General features: G+C 45.9%; 1 protein-coding gene across 1 annotated transcript in view; it reads left to right on the forward strand.

Moving 5' to 3' along the window:
• LOC126547677 (sushi, von Willebrand factor type A, EGF and pentraxin domain-containing protein 1-like) overlaps positions 1–19,249 on the forward strand; it is a 226,427-nt gene that overhangs the window by 50,982 nt on the left and 156,196 nt on the right. The window contains exon 10 of the mRNA XM_050195627.2: positions 10,290–10,475. Within this exon, the coding sequence (XP_050051584.2) occupies positions 10,290–10,475 (186 nt within the window). The remainder of the gene's footprint in view (positions 1–10,289; positions 10,476–19,249) is intronic.

The following is a 19,249-nucleotide window of genomic DNA, read 5'->3' on the forward strand; positions in this document are numbered from 1 at the left end:
TTGGTGTCCTTCAGGCGTAAAGCTGCTGCAAACAGTTTGTGCCTGAAGGCCCTTCATGGGAGCACAACAAAGAATACACATTAAAGTTACGGTGCTTCATTCTGAGGTAAAACCGAGAATTACCAATTTTTAGACCCAGAACAACAATTATGCAATTTGGGTTAAACCCGCTATGTCCCCAAAGTTTGCCCTTTCGTAAAGAATAATAGTAAATGTAGGTGTTATAAAAGTAATGAACACTACCCACCTTCTGTGACTAAGTGGTCAAGACATATCATAATAATAATATTTTAACGTATGAATATGGTATGTACCTCGTTGTCCTTTAGCACTCGAGCGAGAATGGGCATATATTAAAATATAAGGTATTCACCGTCTGTCAAAGTCAAGAGAAGGAAAGCTTGTAGCTTTTTTAGTAGCCGGCCACGTTTCCATGAATGCGATGGTGGCGCATTGCATCGCATTTCACACACGTCGCATATATGTAAATGGATGTAATGAGCTATGAGAAGCGAATTGACGCAGCGCTGACGTTGCTCAGCATTGTTAACAGTAGCTGTGATCACAGAATGTTCACCCAACTACGTTACGTTCAAAGGAGAGTGGCTGATTGGTCTAGTTGGTATTCCATAATTTTCTTGCAAGAGCACATATTGGGAACCAGTAAAATTGGACGACAATATCATATATGGTCATCGAAATGCTCCCAACGCATATCATATGATAATATGTGTGAATGACGACTTGTAAGATAAGGAAAAGCATCACACCTCTTTCGAAGCATACTTACATGCAGTATTTGGGCTTTCTTCCTTTCCTAAAAAATTACCGAGAACAAAGTAAGCAAGGAATCGCCAAACCCATCCCTATTTGTTGTTTTGGGTAGGTGGTTTCTTTTAAATGCTTTAACAATGACAACGAGGATTTGTATTGATTAGTTTGTTGCCATCACATGTTCCTGGGGGGGATTTTGCTTGTTTAAATAAAATATTTCCTACCAAAAGGAGATCATTGCTCGTGTTATTTGCTTGTAACTGTTACCACAAAAATCCCGAACTACGGGCTCCCAGCCAAAAAAGAAAAAAATGCAGCTGAACTTATCTAACGATGGCTGTCGACGGTAATGCTATTACCATTCGAGCTATGAAGCAACACACAATATTTTTGAAGTCATGTTTACTTAGCGTATGTAATGGCCATTCTGAAACTTCCGTTCCCTCGGCTATATGTGACATACTCCGGTATCGTCCCACTTTACAAAAGAACTCACTTGCCAAGGTCGCTCATGAGCATGGCGGCATGATGACCACTGTATGATACCGACGCAGTGACGACAGTGGAAGAACGAAAAAATTACATTGATGGAACGGCAAATACGATATGACGACGACGACAATTAGATGACGATTCTTAAGTGATGGCGGTGGCACAACGAAGGCAGCGTGATGACGACGACGACATGAGGACAATGGGATGACGACGAGCGTACTAAGACGACGGCGTGACGACAAACAGATGACTAAGCTGAAATGTAGACGATGACACGACGGCATGACAGTGACGGTTTGACAATGGCAGCATAATGACGATATTACAAAATGAAGCGAGTCACTGAAGGTCAAAATAAAAATGAAATGACGTTTCGGGATCCGTACGGATCCCTTGTTCACAATGGAATGTCGGCTAAGCACAAGGTTCTTAAATGTCGTTTCGCACATGACGCTAAGTTCGGGAGTACACGTAGTTTAGAGTGCCAGACGATCTAGTGATTGTGTTATTTGTCGTTTGAATTATTAACGATTCGAGATTAAGCCTCGTTGTCAAGTTTTTCTCTGTAGCCACGATGCGCGTGTTGCCCCAGTTTATCTCCTGACCCGTCTTCTCGGCATGCTCTGCGAGGGCATTTGTCACTGTGTGGCTTTTGGCGACACCATTCTTGTGCTCTTTGAGACGCCTACAGAAATTTCCGTTTTCGCCAATATGATCCACAAATGGACAAGTGGACTTGTCTTTTTCAAGACGACATGTGCTTTCCTCGGCACAATATGTATAGGTAGGGTTCTTCTAAAGGGGATAGTGTGTAAGGCGTGTGGGCGAGGTAACGACCGAGGGTGTGTTAGCGGCGAGGGTGTAGAACTGAAAGTTACAGGGTCTCCTAAGATCTCTCTTAAGAAGTGAACAGCGAAAGCCTACTCTTCCGCCTCTTATCATTCGCCTCTTTTTCTCTGCCTCTTCTCTTTCTCTTCTTTCTTTAGTCATAACTGCTCACTACTAAGCATTTTTAGTCATGTGTAATCAATTGCGGTCATTACAAGCCGTCGTTAGACATGTAGGTCACGTCGGAGTTATCAGTAGTCATTACAGATCATTTCAGTCATTATTAGTCATTACTGGTCATTATTAAGCATTTTTAGTTGTTTCTAATCAATTGTCGTTACAATTCGTCATCAGACATAATGGTCATTCCATAGTCATTACTAGTCACTACAAGTCATTTCAGTCATTATTAGTCCTTACTGCTCACTAGTAAGCATTTTTGGTCATTAGCATTTGGTAAGCAATTGTGGTCATTACACGCCGTTGTTAGACATATTGCTCATTTCGTAGTCATTAGTAGTCATTACAAGTCATTAGTAGTCATTTTAGTCATTACTAGTCATTATTAACCTCCAACCCTATTATAACGTTTTCATTCACTGTCACTATCAATCATTTTTCATTCTTTAATCTGTCTTCATATGGCGTGATGGCGTTTCGGCGGACACTCCGGTGGTCAGGTCTGCTGACACAAACTTCACCACGAGCCTAGAAAGGATTTCGCCTTCGAAGAAAGGTGTGCTATTCAACGTCGGTGGTAAAATGTGAGGAAGCGCCGTGTGTCAGCCGGCCGTGCGTTTTTTTTTTTTTTTTTTTCGTGGAAGCGGCCTGGGACCACCGTGGGGGTGCATTATCTTTTCCGCTGGAGGTCGGTAACCTGTCGTCTCTCTGAAATAGAGAATAAAAATAGGAGCAGAAAATTGTGCTCGTGGAAAAAAAAAAAGAAATACGCTCAAATGGCATAAATCTATAAATACAGGAAAAAAGGGAATGAACGAAAGAAAAAGAAAAACAATAATCAACCCAATGAAAATAACTATGCGCTGTTGCCTATAGCTTGAAATTTAGCATAGCGAATAGATTCTAAAGCTCCCTTTGAAATGCTTATATGACTATTGGTTGCAATGTCTTCAACTTATGGATGAGGTAGGATACTCTGTACTTTTTGTCTCGCGCAGAATAGTAACTTTACTGCGGGATGTAGAGTTTAAGTCAATCGAAGTTATGAACTGCATGGTTAAATATACATCACATCGGAACTAGTGCAAGTAAAGCCAGTTTTCACTTCGTTTGTATAACTACTTGCCGTGCTTTTAATTTTAATGTCACTTAGAAGGTGCCTGCAGGTTTTGCACCTGGGGCGACAACATGCTTTTATTTTGAAGAACCAAGTTGCACATTCAAAAAAGACAACCACAGGAAAAGGCGACGGAGACAGAAAGAGCGCAAATTTTATTATGGGGGAATGTTGTTGGCCGACTTCTACGTGTACTAACAGGTCATTAAAGTTTCTCTTACGGCGATAGGTCACCCTTGGTACCACCGGGCACCGTTTTTTCAGACGCCCTTAACTTGATAATATTGGGTGGCTTTTTGGTTGGATGTTGTTTATGTTTGGGAGGCCATTAGATTATTTTGTTGTAAAGGCTGCTGGTCTCTCAGATTCTGGCTGTTTCTTATATAATTCCGACAGCCACACCAATCTTGACGCGACGTCATAAGCTCTGTCAAGAGGAACTTGTGGATAGTTTCTTTCTGCTAGCGTTGTTTTGAGGTCATTTAGGTGGTGCACATAATCGTTGTCTTCGCTGCAGATTCTCCTTATTAATTTCGCTTGTCCCACAAAAATTCCTTGCTTGCAGTTTCGTGGGTGCTGACTGTTGTAGTCTGGCTATGCGTACGCTTCCAGTAAATTGTCGTTCGCTGTTTTCCCTCTTCTATGCAGACCGTCGTGTCGAGGAAGTTGATTTCCCTAGTAGAGTGGTGAGCAGTAAGTTTAATAATCGGGTGAAAGCGGTTGAGATGGCTCATTAGTTCGGTTAACATGCTTTTGCCGTGTTCCTATATTATAAATATGTCGTCAGTGTAACGCAGATAGGGATAGGGTTTTAAAAAGGCTTTGATTTTATTAAGTTTGCTTCAAGCTGTCCCATGAATATTGTTGGCATACGTGGGAGCGATTGGTGTTCCCATGGTAGCGCCGAAAGGTTGCAAGTAGTGAATAGAATAGAATTCGAAATAGTTGAGCGTGAGAACTAACCTAAGTGACAGGTTCATAGGCATCGCTTCGCGATGCCCAAGGACAAAGTAGCGGAGTTGCTTGGACAGGAACTTCGCTACTGTGCTTTGTACAACATTGCTCTAGTCTGAACTTGGGTTATAGCCGAGTTTTCTGTAATGGGTGTGATTACTCAATTGTTTGGAGGCCTCATTTTTGTACTTTTCTATAGGCTAGAGTACGATACTGCCGCCTTTGTCTGCTCGTTTTATTACAACATTATTTCTTTCGGTAAGTTCTTTAAGAACTTGGTTCTGGACGGGGGACAAATTTTTGTGTTTGTGTCAATGCCGCGTTGTCTCTAGAATTTCCTTTGAGATTAGCTTTGTGTATGAATCATGGTCTGGGCACTTGCTCGGCTTCCGGTGCCCACGTGCTAGGTTCTCTAAGAGAGTCTCTAACCTGCTTTCCCTAGGTATGGCCTATTTTAAAGTAATTACTCGATGCGCATGCGTCTTGAAAACTCTGTTATATTTTTGGGAGTTCGTTTTCGTTTACTCCATTGTTCGTGGGACAAAGCGGTTGACCACGTTTCAGGAGATCAACTTCATTGGGACTAAACTCAGTGATATGTCTGCTACGTTGCTGCAGTGCTCTGGATGCTCGCTTGTAGCATTATCTGTGCAGCTATGTGCTGTAGGGGTCATATTAGCTTTCCTGGATATCGGATCTGCAGCTATAAAACCTTTGTGCTGGTGCATGTCCTGAAGTAGGTTTTCCTCCCTAGTTTCGACGAAGTGTTCAAGTTCTCTTTTTTCCGGTTCAAATAAATTTATGCTGTCGAGCTGATTAGTAATTATCGTAATATGTTCCTGCCAGTGATCTTCGAGAATATCTATTAAATAGAGCGATGTAGTTTCTAGGACAGCCTTCCGTTTCTATAATAGCCTGGAGGGCAAGAAGCCGAGGGCACATCTAACCTTAATTCTAAGACCGTTTGGGATTTTCCTGTGTTTAATGCAGTTAATGTAAGCTTTCAGGTGAAATCTGTAATTTGTTTGTTTGGCGGGGAGTTTTCGGGATTGGAAGAAAATGCGAGATTTGTTGTTGCGTGTGCTATCCGTAGTGCGTGGAAGTCATTTGTGCTTTGTTCAGGCAGACCTCCGGCGCGAAACATATTGAGGTGGTGTCTTTTTACTCTTTATTTTGTTGTCGAGGCCTGCGCCGATGTCTGTCTGTGTATCTGTCTGCTTATTAGTGTATGTAGCTGTTTGCGTGAAGGCTTCGCGGGTGGTTGTGGGCTTCCGTAAGAAAGGATGTTGCTCAGGTGGTGTTGGTTCCGCGTCCAACGTCTGTGTAGATGTTTCTTGGGTTCTAGCTTTGGTGGAACGTGCGTACGAGTTGGTGTTGACGATTTCAGCCATGTGTTTCTGTGTTGTAGCTAACTGGGACGGGGGCTTTACAGGTGTTGGTTGCGTCGGTTTAAATGAGTTCCTGAGCCCGCACTTGATGTTGTTAGCAATTACCTTGACGCCATAAAAATTGGGGTGTAGTCCGTCCCTGGCGAGCAGAATGTCGGGGTCCTGGTCTATTTCAGCGTGTTCATGTTGCAAAAGGACTTCTTCTTGGGCAAGTTGGTGCTTAGATTTCCTAGGTATACCTTGTGGCGCAAAATACATTTCTTGAAAAGAACCAGAAGAAAGGAAGACAGTGAAGCGCTTCACTGTCTTCCTTTCTTCTGTCCCTTTTCAAGAAATGTATTTTGCGCCACAAAGTATACCTAGAAAGTGTTCATGTTGGTTTCCAATGTCCAGAAGAAACTCATTAAGCTTACGTGTCCCTAGGGCGTGAGCCATGAGTGTCTCTGATTGTTGAACAAATGGCCTGTGTTTGTTTGCGATCTTGGGAAGTACTGTTGTCAGGGTGATTTCTGCGTTTGGTCTCTTGGTGTGCATAGCGTTTATGAGCATGTTCATGGCCTTAATTCGGTTGTCTCCGGTGTCCTAGTTGAGGTCATTAGTCCCGCAGTAATGATGTAATGAGGTAATGTGCTGTGGTGCTGCGGCAATGAGGTCTCGGATGGTGTGCGTCGTGGCGCCACTGTTAAAGCTAATGTGTGCTGAGTGTTGGTCTCGCGCGAAGTGTTGGTGACTGTACTTGCAGTGAGTGTCGCCAATTAATTCTACGTGTGCGAAAAATGTATGCGTGTGTGCCACATGTATTACAAGTGATGCGACGCTTGTGCTATGTTTCGAAGTTTTAAGTATGTTCCTGCATGCCTTTTAACATGTATTTTATTCAGGGAAGTAAAACCAGTCGAAGACCAGGGTACTCCTTGTCTTGTCGTCTTTTCTGTTTTTCCAGGGTGTTTCTTCTTTTCCCTTCAATCGCTGGAAATGTCACAGATGTCTAAGTTACCACTAGCCCAGATTTCTGCAATAAACGTTGCAGATGGGTAGAATTCGAGGGGATCGACGTATTATTCAGACGTAGTAGCTTTAAACATTATGCGCAATAGCTTCAAACAGCGCGCAACTTGGCTGTGCGGCGTAATTTTCCTATTCTTATTCAACGAATATTTAGAGAAATCAGCCGTGCACGTGTGCGACTTATACCTAAGAAAACTTTGCGCATCCGTCAGGTATATTTCTTTAGAAATAATTAAGGAATGTATACCTAGCACTGCTGTGTGTTGGGCGTGTGGGCATTCGAACTTGGATAACATTTTCGTGCCGCAAAAAAGGACAGGCTTGAGACATAGATAGCGCGGTGCGCTTACTTCAACAGTTTATTTCCTGGAAAATTCGTGCATTTATAGACCATACGCAACAACGCCACCCTTGGATAACGCGTCGTACTGCTCCTTTCAAAAAGGCCGTCTATTTATCTGGCATGTCGACAGACGCAGTGCAAACACAGCGTTCACCTTTACGCCTGATAGCTGGTGCCTCTATAATTTCTCGCAGACCCTTATCTCTGTGTCTGGCAAGAATCACGCAATCGTTGAACAAAGGAGCACTGCCGCACTCTCGACAGTGAACAGACGAACGACCGTCGCGGCAATTCTCTGCATTTAAATTATGCTCACTTATGCCGTCTGTTCTTTCGTGCCGCAGGGAAATGGCAGTTCATACACCACTGCCTCTTCACAATCAGCGAAACGGTTTCGACGTCTTTTGGAACACCCAGATGCAGCTTTACGGCACGGGTTTGTCAACCGACTCACTTTGCTAAGCTTATCAGGTGTAAAAAAAAAAAAAAAAGACAGTCTTGCGTTCATCCGGCTTTAAGACTGTGCCGTCCTATGTAGGTGGGACACAACCGCAGTCTATCGTTTATTCGACAGCTGTTCATTTACTGTACCTTGGGTGCCACTTCCCGTACGAGACCTCCTGAGGAAACCCTCCATTACAGATACCTGCACGGTCTTAGGGTACCGTGCAGCACACAAACGTTCATACTGTTTTTTAGGCTTCTATAAACCCTATGGAGATGGAATAATGGGCGATTTAATCAAAGATGGAGGAGACCTAAAGCTTGAAAAACTGGCGGCTCTTTATACGAACCGTGTCTCGACTTCAAGGCTCCCACAGAACAGGAAGAATGCAAACATTATACTAATCCACAAAAAGGGAGACGTTAAAGAATTGAAAAATTATAGGCCCATGCGTTAGCTTACTCCCAGTATTATATAAAATATTCACCGAGATAACTTCCGATAGAATAAGGAAATGGATACTCTGCAACCAAGGGAACCGGCTGGCTTCAGGAAGGGATACTCTACATGGGATCACATCCATGTCATTAATCAGGTAAACGAGAAACCCGCAGAGTACAATAAGCTTATTTAAATGAATTTCATAGATTACGAAAAGGCATTTGATTCAGTAGAGATATCAGCAGTCAGATGCATTGCGCGATCAAGGAGTACAGGCCGCTTACGTGAATATCCTGGAAAATATCCCCAGAGATTCCACAGCTACCCTAATTCTCCACAAGTAGGAAGATACCTATATATAAATGGGTAAGACAAGGAGACACAATCTCACCAGTGCTATGCACTACGTGCTTGGAAGAAGTATTTAAGCTATTAAACTGGGAAGGCTTAGGAATTAGGATCATTGGCGAATATCTCGGCAACTTACGGTTTGCAGATGACATTATCCTGTTCAGCAATACCGTAGATGAGTTGCAACAAATCACTGAGGACCTTAACAGGGAGAGTGCAAGACTGGGGCTGAAGATTAATATGCAGAAAACAAAGATAATGATAAATAACCGGGCAAGGGAACAAGAGTTCAAGATCGCAAGTCAGCCTCTGGAGTCTGTGAAGGAGTACGTTTACCTAGGTCAACTAATCACAGGGAACCCTTATCATTAGAAGGAAATTTACAGAAGAATAAAAATGGGTTGGAGCGCATAGGGCAGACATTGTCAGCTCCTGACTGGAAGCTTGCCATTATCATTGAAAAGGAAGCTAGTTTCATTGCATTTTACTGGCGCTGACATATGGGGCAGAAACTTGGAGACTGACAAAGAAGCTTGAGAACAAGTTAAGGACAGCGCAAAGAGCAATGGCACAAAGAATGTTACGTTAAGAGACAGAAAGAGAGCGCTTTGGATCAGCGAGCAAACGGGTATAGCCGATATTCTAATTGACATTAAGAGAGAAAAAATGGAGCTTGGCAGGTCATGTAATGCGTAGGTGGACTTTTAGGGTTACAGAATGGGTGTTGAGAGAAGGGAAGCGCAGTCGAGGACGGCACAAGACTAGGTGGGGCGATGAAATGAGGAAATCGCGGCCGCTAGTTGGAATCGGTCGGCGCAGGACAGGGGTAATTGGAAACCACAGGGAGAGGCCTTCGTGGACATAAAATAGGATGGTTGTGATGATGATGATGATGATGATGATGATACCTTATGGTGGCAGGACCCTTTTGTGGCATTGTCTTGACAAAAGTTAGCAATACTCTTTTAACCAGTTCTGAATGGACGGAATTATAAGGCAACAGGGGATTTTTGGCTCTAGGTTGATAAATACAACACGTGTCATGGTCAGGCAATTAAACTTTGATGCCTAGAAACTGCATTGCACCTTTGGCGGGCGATTCAACCGTGAGTGTTAGTAGATTAAGGGTTTCACTAAACTCTTTTGAAAGGTTATCTACCGTAGAGTGCCTCCAGATGAAAAAAAAAGAAAAAAAAAGCTCAAAAGTCATCGTCTAATGTGCACACCTTAAAAACACTAAAACCAGCCAATGCGTCTAAGAAGCATCTATCATGGTGTGCTAAAATATATCGCTAAATAGTGGCGATAAACACGAGTTAATGCACTGTCCTTGTTTTTGAATTAAAAAAAATCAATGCATTCGGTATATGTAGAGTTGACACAAATGCGAAGCAAATCTAACAAGCTATGGACGGATAAACCACCTGTGTTCTGAAGTGCACCTAGCACACCGTACTGTATACGTCTCCCATCAGTCCTTGTGTGCTGGAGCTAAAGTTTTATCTAAGACTACATCCGTCACATTTTCAGACATTACGTAAAAATGTGGATTAATAGGGTAAGAATTTGGAGCAATAACTAATTATTCTATATAAAAAAGTATTTTGGCTCTCTAGTTGTGTCTCGGCGAATGATGTTCCTTTTAAAGAGCCTGGTATTCCAAAATCGCAGCAACAATTCAAAGCTCCAGAGCAAAGATAAAAATAGAGTACACGTAAGGTGATATTTATTTTGCGTAGCGGACATATCTTGCTCTAGTGAATACAATATTTATCGACACAAATAAACACTCTGTATAGCAATAAATGCTCATTGGTCTGTCACGAGTCAATTCAAGAAAATCATTCTATAAAAAGAAGCAGAAATGAAGATTGCAAGCTTAGTGCAATTAGCAACGGAGTGTTGAAGAGGCCTCAGCCGAATTTTAAGTAACATGCCGCCATTTCTGTGTCTCGTTCTATGCAGTTGGCTGTCGCTTCGAAGACCTTCTTAATCGCGTGAAGGGCGGTAATCCACGGCCACATCAGGATGTTTCACATGGCTCGCTTGCAGTTTATGAATGTGAAACGCCCTTTGTACTGGAGGATGGAGGAGATCTGCGCTGCTATTTCGGAACGTGGACAGGCCAGCCGCCGAAATGCGTTGCGCGGAGTGAGTACAGAAGCCGTTGGGAATTTAGGCAAATTTCTTTCTTCTTCTGTGTTTGTTTTAGAAAGTAGTGTTTTAAAAAAGTTTGAATCACGCTGATTTTATGGCCTTTTGATAATGTATCCTCAATCCATTTTTGTATACTTCAATGAAGTGAACTACATTCAACGAAACAGTGTTTGCATTGGTTGTGGCTTAGCACCACTGCTCAGTGACCTAATCTGGCAACATTAATGTCATTAGGCAGCATGCGAGGGTCTATTAGCCACGTGCCTGCGCTCCTAAGTTCACGTGTTACGTGACGCCATCGGGCAAAAAAAAAATGATATTCCACATCCGCCCACCATGGCTTTAGTGGGGCTGGCTAACACTCCTAGGGCTGGATATAGTAAATATAAGTACCCAAGTTAGTGGACGCATCGACAGCCGGTGCGCAGCACAATGGATAGGGCAACGCGCGCGTAATATGGGGGTTGTGGGTTCACTTCCCACCGGCGGCATGTTATCTTTTCATCTACTTTCACTTAAAATAATTGGGTTTTACGTGCCAAAACCACTTTCTGATTATGAGGCACGCTGTATTGGGGGACTCCGGTAATTTGGACCACCTGGGGTTCTTTAACGTGCACCTAAATCTAAGTACACGGGTGTTTTCGCCGCCATCGAAATGCGGCCGCCGTGGCCGAATTCGATCCAGCGACCTCGAGCTCAGCAGCCCAACACCATAGCCACTAAGCAACCACGGCGGGTTTCTTTCACTTCCCTTTTACTTCTTATTTTCTACATTTCAATTCCAACCACAGCAAATTTTTTTGACGATTTCCAAGGCTTCATGTAGCGCCCACATCTGGTGCAATGCCAGAGGACGCTCACAGCAAGAACAGCGAATGAAATAATGAAGGTAGTGGGGCGTAGGCTTCAGTATCAGCTCTGCAGCTTACGTGTCGGTCCTCTTTCCTTTAGCGCTCTACAGCGGGACGTAGGACTTAAGCATGACCGAACCTAGCAACAATGCTGCACAACAAGCCCTCGTCGCGTCGAGCCCATCAACCGAATCAAGCCCTCGCCTCACAGGTTTCGCAGAGGTTCGATTTCAGCTTCCACTCTTTTGGACGCAGAATCCCCAGGTGCAGTTTCCACAGGCAGATGAGCAATTCCACCTGCACCGGATCACTTCGCAGACGACGCAGTTGTACAAAGTGATCTCGTCACTACCACGCGAAGTAGTCGACGACTTAACTGACGTCCTCGCCCAGCCTTTGGGCTAAAACCTGTATGAGCACCTCAAGGCAAATATCCTGACGCGTACCGTACCTTCGGAATGCACTTGGCTGCAAAAACTTTTGACCAGCAACGAACTTGTCGACACTCGTCCTCCAAAATGCTGCACCGTATGCGGGCAGCTCTTGGGCGAAGGTAACGTCAACACTCACAGCGCTACGCTCAAGCAACTTTTCCTGCTGCGCTTTCCCTAAACTGTTCGCCTCGTCTTTGCCGCCGCTGATGACACGACGCTAGACCGTCTGGCCGAACTCGCCGATAAAAGTGACGAGGCTGCCGATCCTTCGGTTTCTGTCGTCGCGACAAAGCCTGAGCTCTCAGCTGTCGCCCAGCTCGAAGCGCGCATTGAGGACCCAACGGCTGCCATTTCTTCACTTCACGAGCCCAGACGACGCCAGCGCTCTTCAAGTCCGCGTGCTTCGTCGTCTTTTCGCGCGCAACTGTTGCGTCGTCTTTTCGTCGTCGAGGGCAAGGACCCCTCAGTTCCAGCGAACCTGCTGGTATCACCTGCGTTTTGCACATCGGACTAGGAAGTGCACGACACTTTATACCTCGTCGGAAAACGACAAGGGCGATCACTGACGGCCACACATGACCTTTCCCTCGAGCTAGCCGTCTGCTTACAGTTAGCACAAGATTGGGGCCATGTCTTTCCATACTTACACGGGCGCCCAGGTTAGTGTAGTGCCCCATCCAGAAGTGGTCGTCATTCTAAGCACCTTGCGAGGACTATGCCAACGCACCCGCCTTCGCACAGCAGGAGAAGACCTAGCTCTTTCATTTTCCCCAATGTATCCTCCCACCCTCATATCATCCTTCGAATATTACTTCGAACCCAAGCCGGCCTACGATGGGCGATGGTATGAACTCAGCTTTCACAAAAGCGGAACTTTAGGCTGCAGTGCTTTCAGTTAGACGTTCAGCGCACCAGCCCCGGACGGCATTACATGCGCTATGCTCCGCAACCTTCCCGATAATTCTCTCGAGGACCTTCTTGTTCTTTTTAATCAGGTTTGTGACAATGGAAAACTGCCCGATTCATGGCAGCTCTCAACGGTCATCCCCATTCCCAAACCCGGAAAATCATCCTCTATTCTGAGCAACCTTCGGCCTATATCATTGACTTCCCAGGCCAGAAAGCTTATGGAAAAAATGGCACTGAGTCGCCTTGACTGGCACATCGAAAGCAACAGCATCCTCCATGCCTGCCAAACTGGCTTCTGCCATCGGCACAGCACACAATACAGTTTGGCACTACTCGCAGGACCTCCTACACACTCGCCATCGCTTGGATGTGAAGCTTTTGGTTACGGTCGACATATGCAAGGCGTTTGACTCCGTACCTGACCCCTCGATCTTCGCTTCCGCAACTGGCGCCGGTATCACAGGTAAATCCTCGGCATATATACGCGGCTTTCTCTATGACCGTGAATTGCCAGTTACCGTAAGGTAGACACTCTCCGTACCGAGGGAATCACGATTGGGAGTGCCGCGAGTCGCAGTCCTCTCGCTGTTATCGTTCAACTTGGTGATGGCACAGCTCTGTTATCACCTGGCTGAGATACCTGAACTTCGCTTCAATTTGCATGCGGACTATGTCACAATATGGACAAACGGCGGCTCCGACGGCGACCAGTCCAATGCCAATCAAGCCGGACTCGACGCCATTGCCACATTTCTAAAGGCTGTCGGACTCATGTTTTCCGGTGACAAAACTAACTTCGTAGTACTAGGCATGGAAGCAGCCCGTGCTGCCTCGCAAATTTTCACTCACCTTCGATGGCGAGCAGATATCTCAGCAAGACAGTGTTCGAGTTCTGGGCATCTACATCGATGCAGATGGTGGTGCAGCAACATGGCTTCGCAACATCGCTCGGACGTGGCATCAGATACTCCACCTTATGCGCCGCATCGCGTCTAAAAACTGGGGAAGTGAGGAGCGAACTCTCCGTCGCCTCGTGACTACTCTACTAATTTCACGTGCTGTATACGGCTATAACTTTTAGTCTGATCCAAAAGCAACGTCAAAACTCGAATCGCTCGACCACGAATCCATGAGGGTTGTCACCGCGGCCTGCCGCGTTTCACACCCTTACACTGCCTTGCCCAAATGGCCTAGATATCCCAAATATCCATATCCGATCGCGACAATAGCCGAGGCTGCCAAGCATTCCCATCAATTCGAATTATATGAGATACGCAATATTTGGTCGTAGCATCCTCTCGTTTCTTCATCTTCCAGTTCCCTCAACGCCTCTGTCCTCTTTTCTGTTCCTTAGGATTGTCCCCTGACCGGGGACTTTGCACCAATTCCCCAAGACGTGAATGCCGATCACGCAGACAGGCAGTTGTCTTACGCGACGCGGCATGAAGCAGTTCGCGACGCTCCTCCCCATCACCACACTGTCTCCTCCGACACCGCCATCAGTGACGAAGCTTCAGCCATTTGCCCGCGTACCGCTGCGGCCCACTCCTCCTGCCGCCCTGCCTGCAATGGCCGATTAATGGCGAAACTGGGTGCGACATCCGCTGCATGCGACGCCGTTCTCAAGCCTCCTTTTGCAGCCTTCACTCATCACACTGTTTACAGAGGCTTGCAGGCCTCGATAAAGGTCTGAGCCCGGCTGGACTCCTGCAATGGTGTTGCTCACTCGTTACACCGGGCGCTGCGAATCGCCGACGAGACTGGCCACACTGTCCTCCTTCCATGGATGTCAGGTCACGCTGGGGACGCTGACAACCGAATTGTGGACTCACTGGCGAGGGAGCTTCTTTCCTGCCCCTCAGAGACTTGGCCACAAGTACCTTCCAACCTTCCATGCTCCTTCGACCCCGACATAGTCCTGGTAAAGGCGAAGGCGGCTCGAAGGGCATCGCTTCAGAACATCCTCCAAGCAAATCCTACGCCTCTGCCAGGGAAGTTTTCCCGTGCTGAAGACACACACCTGCGACGCATTGTCACGGAGACAGCAGAGACACCAGCCCGCCGCGCCAGGATGCGCCTCAACAACTGGCAATCAGCCACTTGCCGTTCCTGTCCTGGGAACCAGCTGCCGAATCAGCAATATATACTATGGAGCTACTCGGCTCTCGCCGAGCACCGGAAAAGAGCGATAGCCACTCTCCCGTCTACTCTGAGGCCTCAGGATTTGGACGCCCGGCGCCTTCCCACAGGTCCCCACCGAGAGCCGGGGCCTCATATTCCAGTGATTACTTCGATTTATACAAGACTAAAAAAATTATCAATAATATCTGAGCTGACCTCCTCCTTTGTCCCCCCCCCCCCCCCTGCGCTTGGGGTCCACTTCCTGGGGGCGGAAACTTTTTATGGTTATTTTAATAAACGTTTTACCAACAACGAAGCCTTGCGAACAGCCTTACGCACCGCTAACGTCTCTACCATAGCGACATACGGGCTTCGTTCACTTGCCATTGACTTCAGATTACGACGCACATTCCGCTACGTTTTCGTCGTCCCCGACGTCATCCCTGCCATCATCGGTTCGGATTTATTGTCTTTCTACACTACTCATCTATCGATCATTGGACTTCTATCGCGAGTAGATTGCCCACTGGCATTTACACACTTGAATGAAACCGTAACTAGTCTAGCTTCAGAAGCAGCATATGAAGTAGTAGGTAAGGCACCAAGGCAACCAGCAGGTAAGCTCTGCCAAGTAACAAATCACCTAATAAACAAACGACAAAGAATGAAAGTGTCCAACTCAAGAGATCAGACAGATTTCGCAGAACTGTCAAAACTGATCAACGAGGAGAAAATAAGGGATGTTCGAAATTGTAACCTGAGAAAGACTGAGGAACCAGTCAAAAATGGACGCAGCCTGAAATCGGTGAGAAGGAAACGTGGCATCGGACAAACCAAGATGTATGCGTTGAAAGATAAGCAGGGTAATATCGTCAGCAATCTCGGAGATATAGTAAAAGCAGTGGAAGAATTTGTACTGGAGCTTTACAGTGCCCAGAAGATTCACGATACCTACATTCGAAGCAGTAATGAACGGGTTGCAGAGACTCCTTATATAACTAGCGAAGAGATTAGAAGGGCCTTGCAAGACATGAAACGGGAAAAGCGGCAGGAGAAGATGGACTACAAGTCGATTTAATCAAAGATGTAGGAGACATAATGAAAAACTGGTGACCCTTTATACGAGCTGTATATCGACTTCAAGGGTCCCAGAGAACTGGAAGAATGCCAATACTGTACTAATCCACAAAAAGGGAGACGTTAAAGAGTTGAAAAATTATAGGCCCATTACCTTACTTCCAGTGTTATATAAGATATTCACCAAGATAATCTCCAATAGAATAAGGGCAACACTATACTTCAGTCAACCAAGGGAACAGGTTGGTTTCAGGAAGGGATACTCTACAATGGATCATATCCATGTCATCAATCAGGTAATCGAGAAATCTGCAGAGTACAATCAGCCTCTCTATACGGCTTTCATAGATTACCATAATGCATTTCATTCAGTAGAGGCACCAACAGTCACAGCGGCATTACGTAATCAAGGAGTACAGAACGCTTACGTAAAAACCTTGGAAAGTATCTACGGAGGTTCTACAGCTGCCTTAATTCTACACAAGAAAAGTAGGAAGATACCTATAAAGAACCGGGCCAGACAATTTCTCGAATGCATTTCACTGCGTGCTTGGAAGAAGTATTCAAGCTATTAAATAGGGAAGGCTTAGGAGTGAAGATCAATAGCGAATATCTCAGCAGGCTTCGATTTGCAAATGACATTGTCCTGTTCAGCAACACTGGGAACGAGTTATAACAAATGATTGAGGACCTTAACAGAAAGAGTATAAGAGTGGGGTTGAATATTAATATGCAAAAGACAAAGATAATGATCAATAGCCGTGCAAGGGAACAAGAGTTTAGGATCACCAGTCAGCCTCTAGAGTCTGTGAAGGAGTGCGTTTACCTAGGTCAATTACTCACTGGGGACCCTGATCATGGGAAGGAAATTTACAGAAGAATAAAACAGGGTTGGAGTGCATTCGGCAGACATTGTCAGGTCCTGACTGGAAGCTTACCATTATCATTAAAAAGAAAGACGTATAATCAATGCATTCTACCGGTGCTGACATATGGGGCACAACCTTGGAGACTGACAAAGAAGCTCGAAAACAAGTTTAGGACCACGCAAAGAGCGATGGAACGAAGAATGTTAGGCGTAGGGTTAAGAGAGAGGAAAATAGTGGTGTGGATCAGAGAGCAAACAGGGATAGGCGATCTTCTAATTGACATTAAGAAACAGAAATGGAGTGGGGAGGTCACGAGATGCATAGGTTAGATAACTGGTGGACCATTATGGTTAAAGAATGGGTGCCAAGAGAAGAGAAGCGCAGTCGAGGACGGCGGAAGACTAGGTGCAGTGATGGAATTAAGAAATTGGCAGGCTCTAGTTGGAATCGGTTGGCGCAGGACAAGGGTAATTGGCGATCGTAGGGAGAGGCCTTCGTCCTGCAGTGTGATAAAATAGGCTGATGGTGACGATGACCGTCAAGTCCTTACCAGAGAATCTTGGCCGAGTTTCCCGAGGTCACGAAAGCTTGCAATTTGACAAGGTTCCAGCCATGCGGGTTCTTACCATATCATCCCACGTGGTCCCCCAGTTTCTTCCCGTCCTCGCCGCTTGTTCGACGAGCGTCTTGCCGTCGCTAAACGGGAGTTTCAGCGTATACTGCAACTCGTCATTATTATCCCTTCATTCAGTGCTTGGGCTTCGCTGCTGCATTTGGTACCAAAGAAGGATCCGAATGATTGGCGTCCGTGTACAGATTACCGTGCTCTCAATGCTCAAACCGTGCATGACAGCTATCCAATTCCCCATATTCAAGATTTCGCATCTAATCTGGATGGGTGCATCATCTTCAGCAAAGTGTATCTGGTTAACGCGTACCACCAGATACCAGTTGAGCCCAGCGACATCTCCAGAACTTCCATCACAACGCCCTTCTGTTTATTCGAGTTTGTGCCCAAGCCCTTTGGATTGCCCAACGCCGGACAAACATTCCAGCGTTTTATCGGTAAGGTGACACGAGGCTTGCCTGCAGACTTGGCGTACATCGACGACATACTAATCGCTAGTGGCACTCCGGAAGACCACGAGCGTCACTTGCGTGAACTTTTACAACGTCTGCAAATGCGTTTTAGAACGCAGATCTTAAGAGCCCGTTCCTGCGGCGAGCGTCGGCGCCGGCTTAACCGAGCGAACGAGCGCAACAGCGAAGGACGAAAGAGCAACGCGGAGCGCAGCGGAACCACGAGGCGGAAAGCGAAGGAGAAGGGTATGGTGAAAGCGTGAGAAGGAAAGCGATGAGCCGTGCTAGACGGGTTCTGCAAAGATCGGGACGAGATGGCGCCAGAGTACCGCGCGTCGTCTGTTCACTCCTTTATCTTTCTTCGGTCACTGCTTTTCACCTGCTAAAAAATGTTAAACTTTATCCCTCGACGTACGACGAAGTTTCTCGAATGTTATCGATAGTTCTATCCGTTGGCTGTTGTTACCAAAGCTTTTGAGCGCAGCTCTTAAGCCTAGATCACACGTACGCTTGCGAACGCGCGCAAGCTCGCGTCTACGCGCCTTGCGCGTGCCGCGCCTCGCGAGGAATCGTGGTTTACATCCACAAAGACGCGCTTCCATGCGCGCGACAGCACGCGTTCACTGGGCTTGCTCATAGACGCCTTGGAAGACGCCACTTCGTTCTTTGTAATTGACAGTGTTTAAAAATACTTTGATTGTTATAAACGTAATTGTTATATTTTAAGAGCTGTTAGCTAAGTACAAAAAGGAAAGATTAAACACTTCCTTGCATGATATAAATCTGGGGCCCTATAACGTAAAACTATTCCAATGTTTTTATTCCAATCTCCTGACGTCAAATTTGCGTAACCACCGACGCAAGCACCGGGCGGTCACCCGCATGGTTGTCTGAATTCACCAATCAAACGCTCTACTCATTCACAGGAGGTCACTTTTGTTTGCTTCAGAAACAAATCATATTGCCTACACTGAGCGGCTTGTCATATCTAATTCGCTGACAAGAGGCGAGGAGAACGCTCAAGTGGAGAGGGATTCGATGGGGCAGAGCCAGTGCCCTGAAAACTGATAACTGGATGAAAAGGGTGGTGCCGGCGTCTGCGATTGGTCCGCTTTCCCTTACTTAGCTTGCGGTGGCTGGTGGAAAATCGTGGCGGCATGCAAAGGAAGCTTAAGAATGACGCTAAAATGGATCGTCAGCAAAAAAGAGTTGGCAGGAGGAGGTCGTAAATGTGGCGAAAGTTCTCAAAAACGTTACGCGGCCACGCAAGAAGCTTTATTATACGCAAATAAACCCATGCTCTCCGGCAGGTGCGAGTAGCCAGCGCCTGAGCAATCGGCAGCAGCAACCTATTATTCCTTTCGGAACGGGGCAGCCTGCGGCTATTCAGAAGAAAATTCAGTTTTGTTCGGCATATTAATGCA

Source organism: Dermacentor andersoni, chromosome 1 (assembly GCF_023375885.2).
Source record: "Dermacentor andersoni chromosome 1, qqDerAnde1_hic_scaffold, whole genome shotgun sequence".
Classification (NCBI taxonomy): Eukaryota; Metazoa; Arthropoda; class Arachnida; order Ixodida; family Ixodidae; genus Dermacentor; species Dermacentor andersoni.